The sequence below is a fragment of the Phocoena sinus genome, chromosome 10 (assembly GCF_008692025.1).
Source record: "Phocoena sinus isolate mPhoSin1 chromosome 10, mPhoSin1.pri, whole genome shotgun sequence".
In the NCBI taxonomy this organism is placed as follows: Eukaryota; Metazoa; Chordata; class Mammalia; order Artiodactyla; family Phocoenidae; genus Phocoena; species Phocoena sinus.
This window is the reverse complement of record NC_045772.1, coordinates 7,592,347-7,609,897: the sequence shown is the minus strand read 5'-3', so window position 1 is coordinate 7,609,897 and position 17,551 is coordinate 7,592,347. Positions and strand designations below refer to the sequence as shown.

At 58.2% G+C, this 17,551-nt stretch overlaps 1 protein-coding gene across 3 annotated transcripts in view; it reads left to right on the top strand.

The window, feature by feature from the left end:
- ZC3H7B (zinc finger CCCH-type containing 7B) overlaps positions 1-15,945 on the top strand; it is a 53,787-nt gene extending 37,842 nt beyond the window's left edge. For 2 of the 3 annotated variants that reach the window (XM_032645429.1, XM_032645427.1), the window contains exons 13-23: positions 1,535-1,696; positions 3,327-3,532; positions 4,556-4,656; positions 5,646-5,827; positions 8,171-8,256; positions 11,439-11,572; positions 11,682-11,787; positions 11,927-12,035; positions 12,267-12,400; positions 12,535-12,698; positions 13,028-15,939. In XM_032645429.1, the coding sequence (XP_032501320.1) occupies positions 1,535-1,696; positions 3,327-3,532; positions 4,556-4,656; positions 5,646-5,827; positions 8,171-8,256; positions 11,439-11,572; positions 11,682-11,787; positions 11,927-12,035; positions 12,267-12,400; positions 12,535-12,698; positions 13,028-13,274 (1,631 nt within the window). In that variant the 3' untranslated portion in view covers positions 13,275-15,939. Of the gene's footprint in view, positions 1-1,534; positions 1,697-3,326; positions 3,533-4,555; positions 4,657-5,645; positions 5,828-8,170; positions 8,257-11,438; positions 11,573-11,681; positions 11,788-11,926; positions 12,036-12,266; positions 12,401-12,534; positions 12,699-13,027 lie in introns of all 3 variants that reach the window. The other variant, XM_032645428.1, reaches the window with a different exon arrangement.
- Positions 15,946-17,551: the final 1,606 nt, after the last annotated feature.

Genomic DNA, 17,551 nt, shown 5'->3' with positions numbered 1-17,551 from the left:
GCCCAGGGGGCTGCTGAGATTGCTGGCCAGCATCACGGCCGCCCCACAGCCCAGAGGCTGAGGAAGGCAGGGTCCAGCTGGCTGCTGCAAAAACACATCTGCCGAGGAAGGGCGCCTGCACCTCTGTCCACATCCTCTCCGTCCACCTCTTGCTGGGTGAATTCAAACCTTGCCTAGAACGCAGAGGGCAGAGGAGTCTGGGAAATGTACTTCCTAGGCTTCCAGCCCTCAAATCCAAGGGAGACTGTAGGAGCAATTCAAAGTAGATGCCCAGTGTTGGTAGACACTTTTCAGCACACCTAGAATTTCAGAATTCTAGAATCATCTTTTTTTTTTTTTTCTAATTTATTTTTTTTTTGGCTGCGTTGGGTCTTTGTTGCTGTGCGCGGGCTTTATCTAGTTGCAGAGAGCGGGGGCTACTCTTCATTGTGGTGCGTGGGCTTCTCATTGCGGTGGCTTCTCTTGTTGCAGAGCACGGGCTGTAGGCTTGTGGGCTCAGTAGTTGTGGCTCACGGGCTCTAGAGCGCAGGCTCAGTAGTTGTGGCGCACGGGCTTAGTTGCTTCGCGACATGTGGGATCCTCCCGGACCAGGGCTCGAACCTGTGTCCTCCGCATTGGCAGGCGGATTCTTAACCACTGCGCCACCAGGGAAGTCCCAGAATTTCAGAATTCTAGACTCTAAGACTCGCAGTATTTCATTTGCCAGAATCCCATAGTTCCGACATTTTAGAATATTCTCTTGGTATCTCAGGGTTACAGATCTTACCAGTCTAGAGTTCTCCCTCTCAGAGGTGCTGACGTTGACAGGACACGCATGTCACGCATGTCACACACATGTCACCCCTGACAGAGCCATCCTGCCAAAGCCCGCAGCCCCGTGTGGTGGGCAGCAGAGCGCCGTCTTGCTGGGTGGCTATGCCCATGAGGAAGTTTCTTCCTTGCACAGACCACACCAGCCTCCCCGATCTGCACGCCCACTGCTCGCTGCCCCCTGTGCTGGGGAAGCAGAGCTGCTGCACACCTGGTGCTGGCCCAGCCACGTCACGTGGGTCCCCACGAGGGACCTTGGTCCTCTTGGTTTCTTTGGGGAGACACCCTCCGCCCCATTGTTGGGGAGAGGAGGCCTTTGGTCAGAAGATTCGAGAGCACCAGGGAAGAGGCAAAGGAGCAGGGGAGGGAGGCCGAGTCTGGCAGTGCTTTTCCGGGGCAGGAAAAGAAAGGGACAGAGCCTGCTCTCTGCCAGGCACCGTCTTCATCATTTGTTCCAAAGAAACACTGAAGTGGTCAGGCTCACTGTAGAGGCAGGGTGGTGGTGGAAAGGGGGTGGGTGCTGAAAAGGGGCTCCCCTCTGCCCAAGCCCCCTGTCCCCAGGGAGCATATGGCAGGGAAGAGATGGCAGGAGCTGGCGGGAGGCCCAGGGGAAGGAGGCGGGCGTTTAGGCAGCAGGGCAGTCAGTCCCCATTGCTCAGGCCCGTTGGCTGTCACCCTTCAGTTCTGCTTCCGGAACCAGTCCCTGTCCTCCCTGCCCCCACAGGCCCCAGGGCGGGCGACTACACCTACCGCGAGGGCCTTGAGCACAAGTGCAAGCGGGACATCCTGCTCGGCCGCCTCCGGAGCTCCGAGGACCAGACCTGGAAGCGGATCCGGCCCCGGCCAACCAAGACCAGCTTCGTGGGCTCCTACTACCTGTGCAAAGGTGGGTGGGCTGCAGCAGGGGCAGGTGGCACGGCCCAGGCCCAGCTTCTCACGCCCGGCCGCAGCTCTGCTTCTCATCACGGGCAGACAGGTAGACAGACGGGTGTGGTCCATGAAGGAGGGATTCCCATCTCAGATCGAGCAGCTCCTGCCCTGACCAGCTCCACAGACAGGTGGGAGTGTTTGGATGTTACGCTCAAGCTGGGGCTTCACCAGCAGAATGCACTCCCGGGTGCAAGGCTCAGGTGGTTCACGGAGAGCTAGTTTCTGTTACACTGCAGGGTCCCAAAGGGCTGTTGGAAGGATATGGAGAGAGAATCCATGTAAATCACTGGGGACTGGCCCACAGTAAGGGCTTGATAAACACTAGCTTTTAAAATTTAATAGGTTGTTGTCATTTTCCTCACTTCTGGCTCATGTCATTTGGTTGACATTTAGTGGACATTTGGCAGGTACCTCATTTGCTTTCTTCTACTCTCAAACCAAGCATCTCGGTGCAGTCTGCACAGCAGGACATAAACAGTCTTGATATTGTTAAGTGTTTCATAGTGTCGCCCTTCTGTACCCACCATCACACATCCTCATGACAGCTCTGGGTGAGGAAGGAGACTTTGGGAGTCTGTTCCAGGCTCCGCCTTTGTCCCCCGACCCAGCCCGTGGCAGTAGCCCACCCAGGCTTCCTGGATCAGCTCTTTGTCTGCCCAGGTGGATCTTAAAGACTTGTCATTTCTGAGCTCGCAGGCCCCCGCCAGCCATGCCCTGGCCAGCGTGGATGGAGTCCCAATTCTACGAGGCCTACAAGTCCCCGTCTGCCCTAAGCATTCCCCAGATACGCTGAACCCTGACTCCTTTGCACATGCTGTGCCCTTTGAACTTGGTCATCCTCTGCTCCTCCTTCAAGCAGCACCTGGATCTTGGGAAGCCCTTCCCTGCAGGCCTCCCCACTGGGTGTGGAGCTGGTCGCAGTGCAGAGCAGTCTGTGAGGTCACCTGGCCATCCGGCCTGCTCATCTTCGTGTGCCTGCAAGCTTGGCAGGGGGCTGGAATGGGGCGGACTTAGAAAGAGGGTGAGGGAGGGAGAAAAAGAAAGAAAAACAGTTCCCACCCCCAGGAAATGGCGGGTCTCTGGATTATAAACCTGCTTGCCTTCCCTGCTCCCTGGCCCCCGGGAGTTTTATTTATTGTTTCACTTAATCCACACAACAACCGTGTTCCCTGTTTATGGACAGACAGCTAAGGCTCAGGAATAACGGGATTCCAGCCCAAGTCTGCTGGACCCCAAGGCCCATGCCTTCCTGAACCAGTGGTATATTTTCCTGGTGCAGAATAATAAAGATAAAATGGCTTGTGTATGTCTACAAAGCCCTTTTCCCACCTGTCGCCTTGCCTGACCCATACCAGGCAGCCTTGTGGGGTGGTGGAGCCGTGGCGACCGCCATGCTTTGCACGGGAAGGTGCAGATCTGGCCCCCACACCCAAGTGTAGAACAAAGAAGGGCCTGGCCTGGGAAGCGCTCTCCCTGAGCTCCGCCGCTCCACCCCCGCCAAGCCTTCCTGCTCCGCAGGCCCCACCGGGGGTGCTGTGGGCTGCCATCCCGCCTGGCGGAACGTGTGTCCTGTTGCCTCTTTGCAGACATGATTAACAAGCAGGACTGTAAGTACGGGGATAACTGCACCTTCGCCTACCATCAGGAGGAGATCGACGTGTGGACGGAGGAGCGGAAGGGCACCCTCAACCGCGACCTGCTCTTCGACCCGTTGGGGGGCGTCAAGCGCGGCAGCCTCACCATCGCCAAGCTCCTCAAGGAGCACCAGGGCATCTTCACGTTCCTCTGTGAGGTACTGGCCCCTCCACGGTTGATTCACAGATAGGGCTGGGGAGGGGCTCCCGCGGGCTCCACTGTGGACTGTCGGCCCTGGGACCCGCGGGTTTTGGAGGCCTGACCTTAGAATCCACAGGTCCTGGGAGTTTCAGAAAGTTAGACCCATACGCTCCCATCGCGCTAGAGCCCAGATCCTATCCAGTCCCCTCATTGTTCGGAGCTGGAAACTGAGGCCAGAAAGAGAAGTAACCACATCTGCTCTTTGCTTCCTGCCATCGTAGGCCAGACTCAGGTGCTCTAGGAACTCATCCCAACCCACCCCATGCCCCCTCGTCCAGCTGTGCTGGCTTCAATGCCCACTGCACCTTTCTGTCCACTTCCCTGCCTGTGTCCACGCTGTGCCCTCTCCGTGGGGTGCCCTCGCCGTGTGTCTACGTCTTGGACCCTCTGAGGCTCAGCTCTGATCCCAGCAGCTCCACCAAGCTGTTCATTTCCTCTCCAAAGCTGTCACGGAAGACGCTGCTGGCCCCCTGCCTCCCCACCCAGGCGTGGTGTGATGAGGGCAGGGACGGTGTCAGGTCCATCTCCGTGAAGGGAGGGTGCTGGGTCCAGGTTGCTGGCAGGGTTCGGTGCTGCTCGGCCAGCCCCCATCCATCACACAGCCGGCCCTTCCCTCCAACTCTTAGAGCAGGTGGGCTGCCCTCTCCCTTTAGGGGATCACAGCCCACAGCCTGGTGGCTGCATATACTTTACAAAGGACCTGAAGTTCTATTAGATCTTTTTCCAGCTTCACAGTGAAGATGTGGGACAGAGCAGGTGTGGTTTCCCCCAGGTTACAGTTGAGGAAACTGAGACTCAGAGATATGGAGTAACCCCTGCCCCAGGCGTTTGCAGTGGTGGGATCAGAGAGGTGGGGACCACAGATCCTGGAATTCCCTTCCTCACTCCCCTGACTCAGGGCAGGGCTTGCAGGGACCCAGTCTGTCCCTCCTGGGTGGCCATGCTGCATCCCAGCCCACCCCACCCCCTCCCTGGGCAGATCTGCTTTGACAGTAAACCCCGGATCATCAGCAAAGGCACCAAGGACTCTCCGTCTGTCTGCTCCAACCTGGCTGCCAAGCATAGCTTCTATAACAACAAGTGAGTGGGACCCACAGCCGGACCCATGGCCAGGCCTGGGGTGGGGCGGGTGGAGAGTCCCCCTGGGGCAGCTTGGATGCCTGGGGAGCAGAGGGTGGGCCTAGGATGTCAAGGCAAGGGGTAGGATTTGGGACTCAGGTCCAGCATCCACCTGGAAAGGACAGAACCACATTTATTGAGCATTTTCTATATTCCAAGCGTTCTCTTGGGTATTTTAATGATCTTGGCAGTCCTGTGGGGAGGAGTGTCTCTGATGAACAGATGAGAAAACTGAGGCTTGGAAGCAGCTTACTCAGCCGGCAGGTGGGGGCCACATCCCTGACTCCCATCCAGCACCCTCCACTGTCCCAGCATGGGCGTTGGACAGGGAGTGGGAGGGGCTGGGTGGGCTCCGGCACCCACCTGCGCTCCCTCTGACTCCTCTTGGCTGTGCCCCAGCATGGCTGATGGAGCCCAGGCCCTGAGGTCAGACAGAGTTGGGTCCAAATCCCAGCTTGGACAATGGTCTGTTTTACGTCCTCTGGCCACTGTGACCCTTGGTTTCCTCATCCGTAAAGTGAATGATGATCCCAGTCTCCTAGGGTTGCTATGAAGGTAATTAAAATTCCCAGGCCAGAGGAGATACTCGATTATTACTCCTCCGGGTGCAGGACCAGCTCTGGAGCATCGAGCTGGGGAACCTGAGAGAGATGCCCCCTTCTCCCAGCCTCGCAGCAGGTGGGGTCTGGTGCCCTCCTCCTGCTGGCAGCTGTGGCTTTGAGCTGTCCGCAGGTCAAGGCCGGGAGAGGGGCACACAGCTGAGGCCCAAACCAGAACTGCCTGAGCATAGGACCCCCACCTCTTCCCTCCTGTGCCAGCAGTTAATAGGCGGGAGGCACCCACGGAGGAGCCCCTCCCGTGGGTGAACGGCACTGACCCTGGGGAGGGGGCCCCGACCGGGAATGGGCGGGATGCGGACTGCATTGTGCGCCCCCCATCCTGCCCGCCAGGTGCCTGGTGCACATCGTCCGCTCCACCTCCCTCAAGTACTCCAAGGTCCGCCAGTTCCAGGAGCACTTCCAGTTCGACGTGTGCCGCCACGAGGTGCGCTACGGCTGCCTGCGGGAGGACAGCTGCCACTTCGCCCACAGCTTCATAGAGCTCAAAGTCTGGCTGCTGCAGCAGTATTCAGGTGAGGGCGAGGGGCTGCACAGTTCAGAGGAGGGCGGTGCCGGGCTGTGGGGCTGCAGAGGAGCCAGTGCTTCCTGGACGTCACAGGATGCGCAGGCTCTGCATCAGGGAGCTTGCAGGCCCAGAAGACCCTGGATTTCTCCCTGTGTGGCACTGCCAGGGGGACACGCGGGGAGAAGGGCAGGGAGGCAGAGCCCCGCGGGCCACCTGGGGGATCTGGTCATCAGCGGCCCCTCACTGAGCCTCCACTGGTCCTCTGTGAGGGGATGATGTCAGCTCGGCCTCAGGAATGAGGAGGTGGAAAGCCGCTCGTTTTCTCGCTCACCTAATGGGACTCCCTGAGCACCTGCGCTGTCAGGGGCTTGAGCAAAAATGAGTCGGGGCCCTGGTGTGTGTACGCGAGGGCAAGGCAGACAGTCTGACGGGGAGGTACCAGGCCCTACGTCCATCTGCTCCGGGGTGCACACTGTCCCCCACCGCCTGTCATCGTCTGCCTAGCGGCATTGTTGTGTGTGTGTGGAACATAAAATAATGGCGCGTCTTAACAATCGTTGTCTTCTTCGAGCTGATGAAATAGGGTGATAGAATTTCAGATGTGCGTCAGTTGTGTGAGGAAAGTAAAGCAAGCAATAGGATGGAGAGGGACTCGGGGTGGGGGCATTTGGGATAAGATAGTCTGGGAAGGCCTCTCAGAGGAGGTGACATTTGAGCAAGGAAGGGCAGGGAGAGCATTCCAGGCAGAGGGAACAGCAAGGCTGGAGGCCCTGAGGCAGGAGCAAGCTTGGTACAGAAGGAAGGATGTCCTTCTGTATGTGGGGATGTGAGGGCAGAGCAGCTTGCCCCTGGGGGGGGGGGGGGCGTGTTGGAGATGAGGCCTAAGAGGTTGGCAGGGACCCAAGCGTGAAAAAACCTCTAGATGGTACACAGAAATAGTTGGGGTTGTTCTAAATGCGGTGTGCAGGGCTTCCCTGGTGGCGCAGTGGTTGAGAGTCCGCCTGCCGATGCAGGGGACACGGGTTCGTGCCCCGGTCCGGGAAGATCCCACATGCCGCGGAGCAGCTGGGCCCGTGAGCCATGGCCGCTGAGCCTGCACATCTGGAGCCTATGCTCCGCAACGGGAGAGGCCACAACAGTGAGAGGCCCGCGTACCGCAAAAAAATAAATAAATACGGTGTGCAGGGTTTGGGGGTAGGGGTTTGAGTAGGTAGAGTTGTATGGCCTGCTCGGTGTCTTTAAGAAGTTGCTCTGGCTGCTGCGTGGAGAACTGAGGGGCCAAGGGCAGATGGAGGGAGACCTGGGAGGGTGTGGCTCAAGCCAGGGTGGCAGCGGGTGGAAGTGGTAGAAGTGATGAGATTCTGGGTGTGTTTTGATGGTGGAGCCAACGGGAGCTGATGGACCAGATATGAAGTATGAGACGAAGGACGGCATCAGGTCGACCCCAGTGGGGTTACCGTGTTCTGAGGAGGGGAGGCTTCAGGAGGAACAGGTTGGGATCACATCAGGGCTCGAGTGGGGCGTGGGGAGTCTGAGCTGCCTGTTGGACTTCAAGTGGAGAGGTTGAGCAGGCAGCCACGTGTGGGGGTCTGCAAGGTCATGGGAGAGCCCTGGGCTAGAGGTACATCCATCAGCAAGAAGATGGGTGTCAAGCACATGCCTGGCCCAGAGTAAGCCCCTGATGGCGAGTGGCCTTGGGGGAGCAGCAACCATAGGGCCAGGTAGAAAACTAAATCAGCTCTGGAAGAGGGACTAGAAGGCCGTAAGGGGTTGGGAGGAGGGTGGGCCTCATGGAAGAGGCTGTGAGCTGCCCCTCGGAGGTGGGCGCAGTGTCCACAGTCACATTGGGAGGGTCTGGGCCACAAGGTTTGGGTATTTGCCCTTTGCCGACTGGCAGTGAAGGGCCCTGGCCCCTCGGTGATCTGGGGAGCCGGGCCGGGCCAGGCACAGAGCCTTAAGAACCAGCACGTTAGAGGCTGCCAAGCAGGGCTCAGGCTTGAGGCCCCGCTGAGGGAGGCGGAGGCCAAGGGAGGGGGCTGAGCACCTGGCCCGAGGGACAGGGCCACGGGCGTGGGTGCGGAGAGGCCCCTGCCATGCTGCCGAGCCCACATCTTGCTCCTGCATTTTATTCTCTGTGTGAGCCTGGAGCAGGCCTCTGTCTGTTCCCAACTGCAGATGAACCAACAGGCCCAGACAGGATGAGTGGTTTCCCTGTTCCCCTCATCTTTCCACGGCCTAACTGGGAAGTGGGGCTCCTCTCTGGGCCTGGGGTGGTACCAGCACCTTGCAGACCCCCTGCCTTTCTCCTCACTGAGCTCCAGGGATGCTGTGTCTGCTCCCCCCTCACCAGGCATGACCCACGAAGACATCGTCCAGGAATCCAAGAAATACTGGCAGCAGATGGAGGCACACACAGGGAAGGCCAGCAGCAGCTTGGTAAGACCCCGGGCTGGCCTTGGGGGTGAGGTCAGCCCCCACGAGGGCCATCCCCCATCCCTTTACCTGGACATAATTTATTTACCAGGAAATTGTAAGGAGAGTATGAAGAATTTGTGTATACCTTTTTCTGGATTCCCCGGATGTTAACATTTTACTACTTTCCACACTCACTTTGTCCTGTGTGTATGCGTGTGTACGTACACACATACACATTTATTTACAGAAATATACTTTTCTGAACCACTAGGGAGTAAGTTGTAGACATGATGCCCCATTACTCCTAAAAACTTTAGTGTAAATATAAGGACTTCCCTGACCGTCCAGTGGTTAAGACACCACGCTTCCAATGCAGGGTGCGCAGGTTCGATCCCCGGTCGGGGAACAAAGATCCCACATGGCCAAAAAATAAATCAGTAAGTAAGTAAATATAAGGACACTTTCTTACATAATAACCACAGTACAGTTATCAACATCACAAAATTCACATTGGTGGACTTATCCGAATCATGATGTGCTGTTATTCAGATTTTGTGAATCCTCCCCAAATCCCAGCAACACACTGCATTCATTTGTAGTGTCTTTAATCGCCTTTAGTCTAGAGCAGTTCCTCAGTCTTTCTTTGTCTTTAGTGACATTGGCATTTTTGAAGAGGCAGTTGTTTTGTAAAAGGCCCATCCCTTTGGGATTGTCTGATCGGGCAGGCACGTCATCTCCATCTGTCCCTTCACCAGCAATACCTTGGTAACTTGATTAAAGATGCCTCCACAGTAAAGTTTTCTCTACTATGAAGTTACCCTTTCCTCCTTTGTAATTAATGAATATCTTCCAGGGAGGTCCTTGGAGACCATGTAAATGTCCTGGTATTCCTCAGCCTTTTCCACCACTGCTTGTTTCACCTCCCACCCCTCTGGATCCTCACCCTGGTCCTGAGGACGTGAGCTGGGGCGCAGTAGTGTTTGCAGGCAGGAAGACTGAGGCTCAGAACACGCTAGAGACTTGCCCGGGGCGCACGGAGCGGAGTAGGTCCCGGGTTCTCTGACAGCTTCTCTAGAGCTCGCTCAGCTCCCTCCCCACCTGCACCATCCCCGTCACCCCTAGGGTTCCTCATATGAAATGGGGATCAGGGCCCAGGAGACAGTGAATGTGAGGTGAGGCCTCTCACCATCCACACACGAGGGATGACTCCCTCACCATGCCAGGCCCACGCACTGGTCACCTTGGGAGAAGCCTGGGCCTCTGGTCCCTCGTGAGGCCTGCCTGGGTGTGGCAGTGAGCCAGGGAGCAGCGCAGGCTGGCCGGTGGGGTAGGCCTGGGCCAGTCTGGCAGACAGGGCTGCCCGGCCCCCCTGGCCTTCCCCCCGTCTCCCTACCCCCTCGTTCCTGGTCCTTTTTCTTCCTCTCCCCTCTTCCTAGTTGCTCCTGTCCTCTGCCCCTCTCCTGTTCGGTCCTCTTCCCCAACCGCCACATGGTTTATTTTTGCTCCTGGCCAGGAGCCTGGCTGGGAAGCAGTGCGGGGCTCAGGCTGGACCTGCAGCGTCATCTGGTAAAGAGAACACTGAGTCTTCACCACCTCCTATCCCCCTGACCCCCCTGCATCCTGCCCACCCAAGATGCCACTCTCAGGCCTGGCTCAGGAATGGGGCTTCTGTGCCGGACCTGGCTGTGGCCCAGGCATGAGGCATCTTGCTTGCTTGCCATCAGAGGGTGGGGCCAGTGGCAGTGTGAGGCCAAGGACAGGATGCCAGGGTAGAAGCTGCTCATGCCTGGTGCCCGTGGTGCAGCTGTGCCGTCCTACAGAAAAGCATGAGCCCCTGCCTCGCACCAGGTCCCTATCCTCGGGCCACTTACCCGTGGCGGGGTTAGTAACCTCTCTGAGCCTCTGCTTCTGCTCAGTCAAATGAGAATGACCCCTACCGCCCCCAGGGCTGTCGAGTCTGTGCAGTTGTGAAAAGGAAGCTCAGTGGGCCGGCATGGCTGTTCCCTAGAGCAGTGGCTAAACCACAGCACCCCTCCGGACCCCACTTACCTCATCCGTGAAATGGGCCTTCTTACGCTTCTGTGAGAATCAGTGGAACATCTAGAAGTCTATAGTGACACGGATAAGCCTCCTGTCTGCTTTAGCCAGACCGTGTCCCAGTTACAGAGGCAGGATTTTACTTTGTTGTCTGGATATGTATTATCCTGGGGCTGAGCCAGGCCGCAAGTCTCCCAGCCAGGGGTCAATCGGCACCCAACAAAGTGAGAGCCCCCTGCTGCTCAGGGGAGGCCCTGGGCTAGGCAGTGCCGAGGACACAGGTACTCCTGTGTCAGAGGAGGAAGAGCGGAGGGGTGACTCCCCATCTGAGGCTCCAGGGAGGATGGGAAGGCTCTAGCTAGCAGGAGGGACAGCAGGGTGGCCAGCACAGCTGGGCGAGGGGGTTGCAGGTGGCAGGAGACAAGGCTGGGTGGGCACTTTTTCTGCCTCTCACCCCCCCACCCTTTCCCAGGCAGGGGTGCAGAAGAGCAGGCCCTCCTGCCTGCAGGGGAAGGGCTGAGGCAGAGGACGGGGAGTGAACATGGTGGGGTCTTTGAGAGTCCAGGGCTGGTGCCCAGATGTCTGTCCCACCACCTGAGGCAGCCTCCTCCATCCCCACTCTCTGCGGGTGCATCCCACCTTCTAGGCTCTGCTCTCCACCAGGCCTGGCCCTCATAACTAGATGAGTCAGTCAACATGAGGTAATTCAGGTACTATGGGGGCCCATAGGATGGGCAGCTGCCACCTAGGAGAGCTTCAGGGAAAGCCTCCTGAAGGAGGTAGTGCTTGAGCTGGGTTTTGAAAGTTTTCAGAACAAGCCTGATGAAGAATGGAGAAGGGCATTCCAGGCAGAGGGAACAGCATGTGCAAAAGCAGGGAGATGTGAGGTCGAATGCTGTGCCCAGGGACACGCCAGCAGCTCCAGCAAGCGGGCCCGTGGGAAATAGCCAGTTACGGCAGAGAGCACTCCATCTGGAATCCAAGGCCTGGCTCCCACCCTGAGAGGCCATGGGCCTGGAGTTAGGGGGTCACTTCCCACCACCAAGTGGTAGTGGACCAGCCCACAAGGCTCCAGGTGGCCCTGATGCTCCCGGAGGCCACCTGTATATCAGACCCCGGGGCCTCAGCCTGGTGCCTGTGGCTTCATCAGTGCGTCTCCTCCGCAGGGTGCCCCGCGGACCCATGGGCCTAGCACCTTTGACCTGCAGATGAAGTTTGTGTGTGGCCAGTGCTGGAGGAACGGGCAGGTGGTGGAGCCTGACAAGGACCTCAAGTACTGCAGCGCCAAGGCCCGGCACTGGTGAGCCAGGTGCCGGGCGGGGGCACGGGCAGGGTGGGGACCACCTAAGCACCGCAGGCGAGGAAGCCAGGCTCTCTGTGGAGGTCACACAGCCCGCTCTATCCTGCAGCTGGACCAAGGAGCGGCGGGTCCTCCTGGTGATGTCCAAGGCCAAGAGGAAGTGGGTGTCGGTGAGGCCGCTGCCGTCCATTCGCAACTTCCCACAGCAATACGATGTGAGCGCCGGGGTGGGGTGCAGGGTGGCAGCGGGACCTCGGATATGGGGCCGTGGGGCCCCAGGAGGGCTTGCCCGCTGGCGGGGCAGTGACACAGTCCGGCGAGACTCAGCAGGGTCTCCCCATGCCTGCCCTGCAGCTCTGCATCCATGCGCAGAACGGCCGCAAGTGCCAGTACGTGGGGAACTGCTCCTTCGCGCACAGCCCGGAGGAGAGGGACATGTGGACGTTCATGAAGGAGAACAAGAGTGAGTGGGCAGGGCGGGGCTGACCCGGACACCCCCCTCGTCGGCAGGCCCAAGCGCACCTGCTGAGCCTCGCTTGGCCACGCGGGCCCCACTCCGGCTGCACCGGGCTGAGCCCTCTCTGGGTCTCCAGTTGACCGGGCAGCCCAGCAGCAGGGGTCCCATAGGGGTCGAGGGACAGAGTAGAGGGAGAATCCCCTCTCACCAGGCCCTGCATCCCCTATTGCCCATCAGTCCTGGACATGCAACAGACCTATGACATGTGGCTGAAGAAGCACAACCCAGGGAAGCCGGGGGAAGGGACGCCCATCAGTTCTCGGGAGGGGGAGAAGCAGATCCAGATGCCCACGGACTACGCCGACATCATGGTAACACCCCATCCCCTGGGGGCCCTGGTCCGAGCCTGACCCGGAGCAGCTGTGCGGAGGGGCTCAGCCTCCCTGGGGGAAGTGGTCCCGGCACAGGTGTGAGGAGCGGGCGCCCACGGTGGCTGTGTCCCCAGATGGGTTACCACTGCTGGCTCTGCGGCAAGAACAGCAACAGCAAGAAGCAGTGGCAGCAGCACATCCAGTCTGAGAAGCACAAGGAGAAGGTCTTCACGTCTGACAGCGACGCTAGTGGCTGGGCCTACCGCTTCCCCATGGGCGAGTTCCGGCTCTGCGAAAGGTGCCCCCGGGAGGGCAGGGCTGGGCGGGCTGTGGGGCGGCCTGAAAAGGCGGAGGCCACGGCCAGCTCTGGCTCCACTTGGCCTGGAGGTGGCATAAGGCGGGGTGGGGATGTCCAGAAAGACAGCTGCTCCTGGGTGTGAGGACCCGGGAGTGGGGCGGAGTGGCGTTGGAGGTGGGGACCCGTCGCCAGGCCACGCCCGCTTTCCCCGGGGCTGATGCTGCATGGGGAGAGGCTTGTCGGGGGAGGCGGAGTGGCCGGCCCCAGGTCCGGCAGCCCGTGGAGGAAAGGGCACAGGGCTCGGGCAGTGAGCCTCCTGCCACCCACAGGCTCCAGAAGGGCAAGGCCTGCCCGGACGGGGACAAGTGCCGCTGCGCTCACGGGCAGGAGGAGCTCAACGAGTGGCTGGACCGGCGCGAGGTGCTGAAGCAGAAGCTGGCCAAGGCCCGCAAGGACATGCTTCTGTGCCCACGGGATGACGACTTCGGCAAATACAACTTCCTGCTGCAGGAGGACGGGAATGCCACTGGTGCCGCCCCAGAAGCCCCTGCTGCTGCCTCCGTCACTGGGGAGTAGACCAGCTCCTGGCCGTGGGTGAAGTCCTAGGATCGGGGGCAGGGGTGGGCACGGAGCGCCTGATAGGAGGGCCGGGGCAGGCCAGGGCTGGGTCTGGGGCCCCCAGCCATCCTCTCTGCCCCCACTGCCCCAGTGCATACCCAGGTGCACGAGCTGCAGCCCCACTCGGTCCCAGGGTCCTCATCCTGCTGAAGCCCTGGGCAGGTCCTCCCCTCCCCAACCCCGGCTCTCCTGGTTGCGGAGGGAGGGGCCTGGTTGACCCCTCCAGCTTCAGCCTACAGCTTTAACTTCCGTCTACTCCTAAAGGGGGCCCAGCGCTCAGGGCTGGGGAGCGTGGGGTCCCCACTTGAATCTGCAGCAGAAGGGTCCTTCCCCCTGCGCCACCTTCACCCCTCCCCACCTCCCCTGGGGGCAGATCAGGATAGAACAGAGGGCAGGAGGCCCCACCCAGCTTTAAAATGCAGCCCCAGGTTGGACTGGGGATACTGTACAAGTCACTTACCCTCTGGGACCTCAGTTTCCCCTCTGGTTGGAAGAGTGGGAGGGGCTGGGCTACATGATCTCTGGAGCCTGACCAAGGAGCGTGGCTCTCTGGTGAGGCCACCAGCCCAGCCCCTCTCCTTTGTGGGCCGCTGAATGTAGATTGTAGGTCGTCAGAGGCTTCAGAGATGACCCAGCCCAGACCCCCATTTTGCAGATAGAAAAACAGGCCTAGAAGGAAGGAGTTCTCTACCCAGCATCTCCAGCCCACCGCACGGTAGAGCTGGAATGCAGACTGCGGTCACAAGACTCAGGGCCAGTTATCAGCTGGAGCCTCCAGGCTCTTGGCAGGGATGTGACAGTCTCTGAATCCGCTGGAATCCCGGCAGCACCGCCCAGGGGTTGGTTGTGTCAGCGCCCTGTAGAGGGACAGTCCCCTCTGAGGATGGTCCTAAGGAGTATAGCAGCAAAGGTCACTTCCCCATGGCTGCTCCCGGAGAGGTGGTACCTGGCAGGGCACCCGTGGGCTCAGGTTCTGCACGAGGTACTGGGGGGATTGGGAGGGTGGGCGGTCAGGGGACATGGAGAGAAGGGAGACTTAACCGTGGGCAGCATGGGCTACTCCAGGATCGGACACAGCCCCTCTTTCTTGGGGACTCAGAAGAGTCCTTTCCCTTTCTCCCCTAGACCCAGACATACAATTAGGACCATCCATCCCAGCCCCTCCCTGGTCCCGACCCTGCCAGCTGCCTGGGACCCCAGTTGACCCCCAACCCCTGCCCCCCCCAAGCCCTCTCCCATCCCTCTCGTCTGACGTGTCTGCGTGCACCCCCTCCTCTCCATCCCACCCCTTGTGGGCAGACCCAGCCTCCCCTGGTTCCCTAGACATTCCAGAACGCCCCACACCATTGGCACAAGGGGTGGGGCCCCCCGGAAGGAGCTGGGGACTGAGGCTGGAGTTGGTGGGAGGGTGAGACAGAGAGAATGGAATACCCTTTATTTCTCCTTAAACAAGCATTTCGAGTGTGCGTTGAGATGATGGCGGGCACCCTGGGCCGCAGAGAACCCTGTTCTTCTCGCTGCCACTGCCCAACCTTTCCCTGATAATTGTGGCATGCATCCTTTCCTCTCCCTGCCCCTTCCCTCAGCAGGCCAGCACTGCGGAGTTTGGGTGCTGGTGGTGTGGCTGGAGGGGAGGAGAGACCCAAGGTGGGGCCTGTGGCCGTGAATGTTGATGACACTTGTTTTCCCTGATCCGTGCTGTTGCAGTCTGTCGTCACCAGCCTTGTTTTTAGTGTGTATATATGTCGCCCCCGTGATGCATATATACACAGGTATTAAATATATCGCTCTATATAATATTACATATGTGTGTGGTATCCAAGGAATCACTTCTAATGAGGGCTAAAGATAAAGAATTTGGCCGGAAAATGCAGCCATCCTGGCATAATGAGGAGGGACTTTCAGGGTCATCATGCCATTTGCAAGGACTGAGGGACTGGAGCGAGGGGTCAGAGGTGATATGGGTAGCGGGGGCAGAAGCGGCCCCTGCCTGGGCCCAGCTCCGCCTGATGGCGTCCAGACCACCCCAGCCTAGTGGGGAGAGAGCATGAGTGCTCGGGGAAGGAAAAGGATTGGTGTTTGTCTCCCACCCAAAAGAACAGGATTAGAATCCAGATTTTTCTTCTCCATCCTGTTATCCCTGCAGGGGCCTTGGGATGTGGTGCTCCCTGGCTTGGCCAGAGCTGGATCCCCCGCAGGCTTGGAAGAAAGCGAGGGGCAGGCGGGGAGTAGGAAGTAGAGGCGTGGCACAGCACACTTCGAATGATGCGTGTGATTATTTCACTTGTGACTCGGAGAGGCTCAGATCGGGCCTGTGCCCCCCGGCGGCAGGCAGGGACAAGACATCACGGCAAATATGGTGAGGGGGGACAGGCACCCTTGATGGGGCAAAGAGGGATGCTGCGTTTCTCAGCTGGGCAGTGATAAATTTAATGGTCCTTTAAAAATGTCTGTGTATTAAAAAATTTAAGAATACCACACTTTAATATTAAATATCCATAAGGTCTAGTATCTTGATAATAATGTAGATGTTTTAATAACAATTTTTGTCCTTCTTAAAATAAAATGAAAGAAACTTCCTTCTTTTAGCCTTTGTTCTAGAAAATAAACGTGTGCACTTTGACCTCTGTCCCTGAGGTGTTACTCCTGTTCCTTGCTTCCTGGCACTTGTGCCCGGGGACCTGGGCCCCTCTTTACTCATGGGGCAGAGCTGGCTGGCGCAGGGCACGCCCCAAGTCAGACATTCCGAGGGGTGAGGGGCAGAAGGTCTGTGTCCTTGTGTAAACAGGGCAGCCCAGCTGACCCCGGCTCACGCAGTGCCTCACTGGCGGGGACAAGTTGTGCTTGTCCGGTGGTCAGGGGGCTCATGGCCTTCTGTGTGGGGCTTTCCACCTGTACCCACACTTACCTGCTTTTACTGTGTGCACTGTCCTGGGTTCCAGAGGGCTGTCTCTGTGCCCTTTCTGGGTATGGCTTTTCCAGAAAGGTAGGGGGCTATGACATGCTTTGGAATTTGATCCCAACTGCAACCTGGACTCCTCTGGGCCTGAGGGAGATCCAAGTCACATGGGCCCAGCTTCCTCCTCCTTAAAAGAGAGCATATTAGATCAGGGATTTTCAATCAGGGACACTTGTATCTGCTAGAGACACTTTTTTTTTTTTTTTTTTTTGGCCACGTGGCATGTGGGATCTTAGTTCCCCAACCAGGGATCAAACCCGCGCCCCCTGCTGTGGAAGCCCAGAGTCTTAACCGCTGGACCACCAGGGAAGTCCCTGGAGGCACCTTTTCTAGTCTCTTGGATCGTGTGCGGTGACAGTGATGGAGGGGGTCCTGATGGGAGGTGCTGCACACGTTTAAGAGTAAGCTCTCGCCAGACAACTTCATACTACAGTACGCAGTGACCCCAGGAACAGAGGTCCAAGGCCTGTGAATTCTCTCGGGACAGGGAATCATTTGGGCCGGCTAGGCGGTAGGGGCTCAAATACTTGATAAATGACCAGATTAGTAACAGGAGCAGCTGACTTGATTGAGCACCTTCTGTGCGCCAGGCATGATAGATGCAGCAAGTCTGTCTCCATAGCAACCTGTACATTTGGTGTCCACATCTTGGCCCACAGAGGTTCAGTGAAGGTTCCAAGGACCCTCAGAAAGGAGACAAAAAAAGATCCAGAACACTGGGAACTGGGTGATCGGCAAGGTCCCTTCAGCGCTGACGTTCCAGGGTTCTTAGCAACCCTGGCTGCACCGTGAAAAACCAGAGGGGCATGGCAAGGCCCAGCTCCCAGAAGAAAATGCAGACCCATCCTCAGGCTGAAGAGATTGTAAACCTGCGTCAGGACCTCCCTTAAACTTAGAAAATCGAAGAAAAAGATAAGCGGTACTTCAAGTGGACCTAGTGGACTAAATTCTTACATTCTCATAAATTCCCCTAAATTCTCTTCTAGTTCTCTTTTAGCTCAGGCTGGTAAGCACTAACTGAGCACTTACCCCATATCAGATCCTGGGGATACAAGATCACAGACAAAACGTGGCCTTCCTTGAATCCAGTCTGCCAGGGGAGATGGCTCTGCATGGAAGAGTGTAGGATGATGTGACAGGCACGGTGGTGGGAGATGCCAGGTGCCATCAGAAGGCAACTCATCCCAGCTGGGGAGCTGGGGAGGGCTTCCTGGAGGAGGTGAACCTGGATTTGAGCCTTAAGAAGATTGTTGGATCATTGTAAGCCATGTGTACT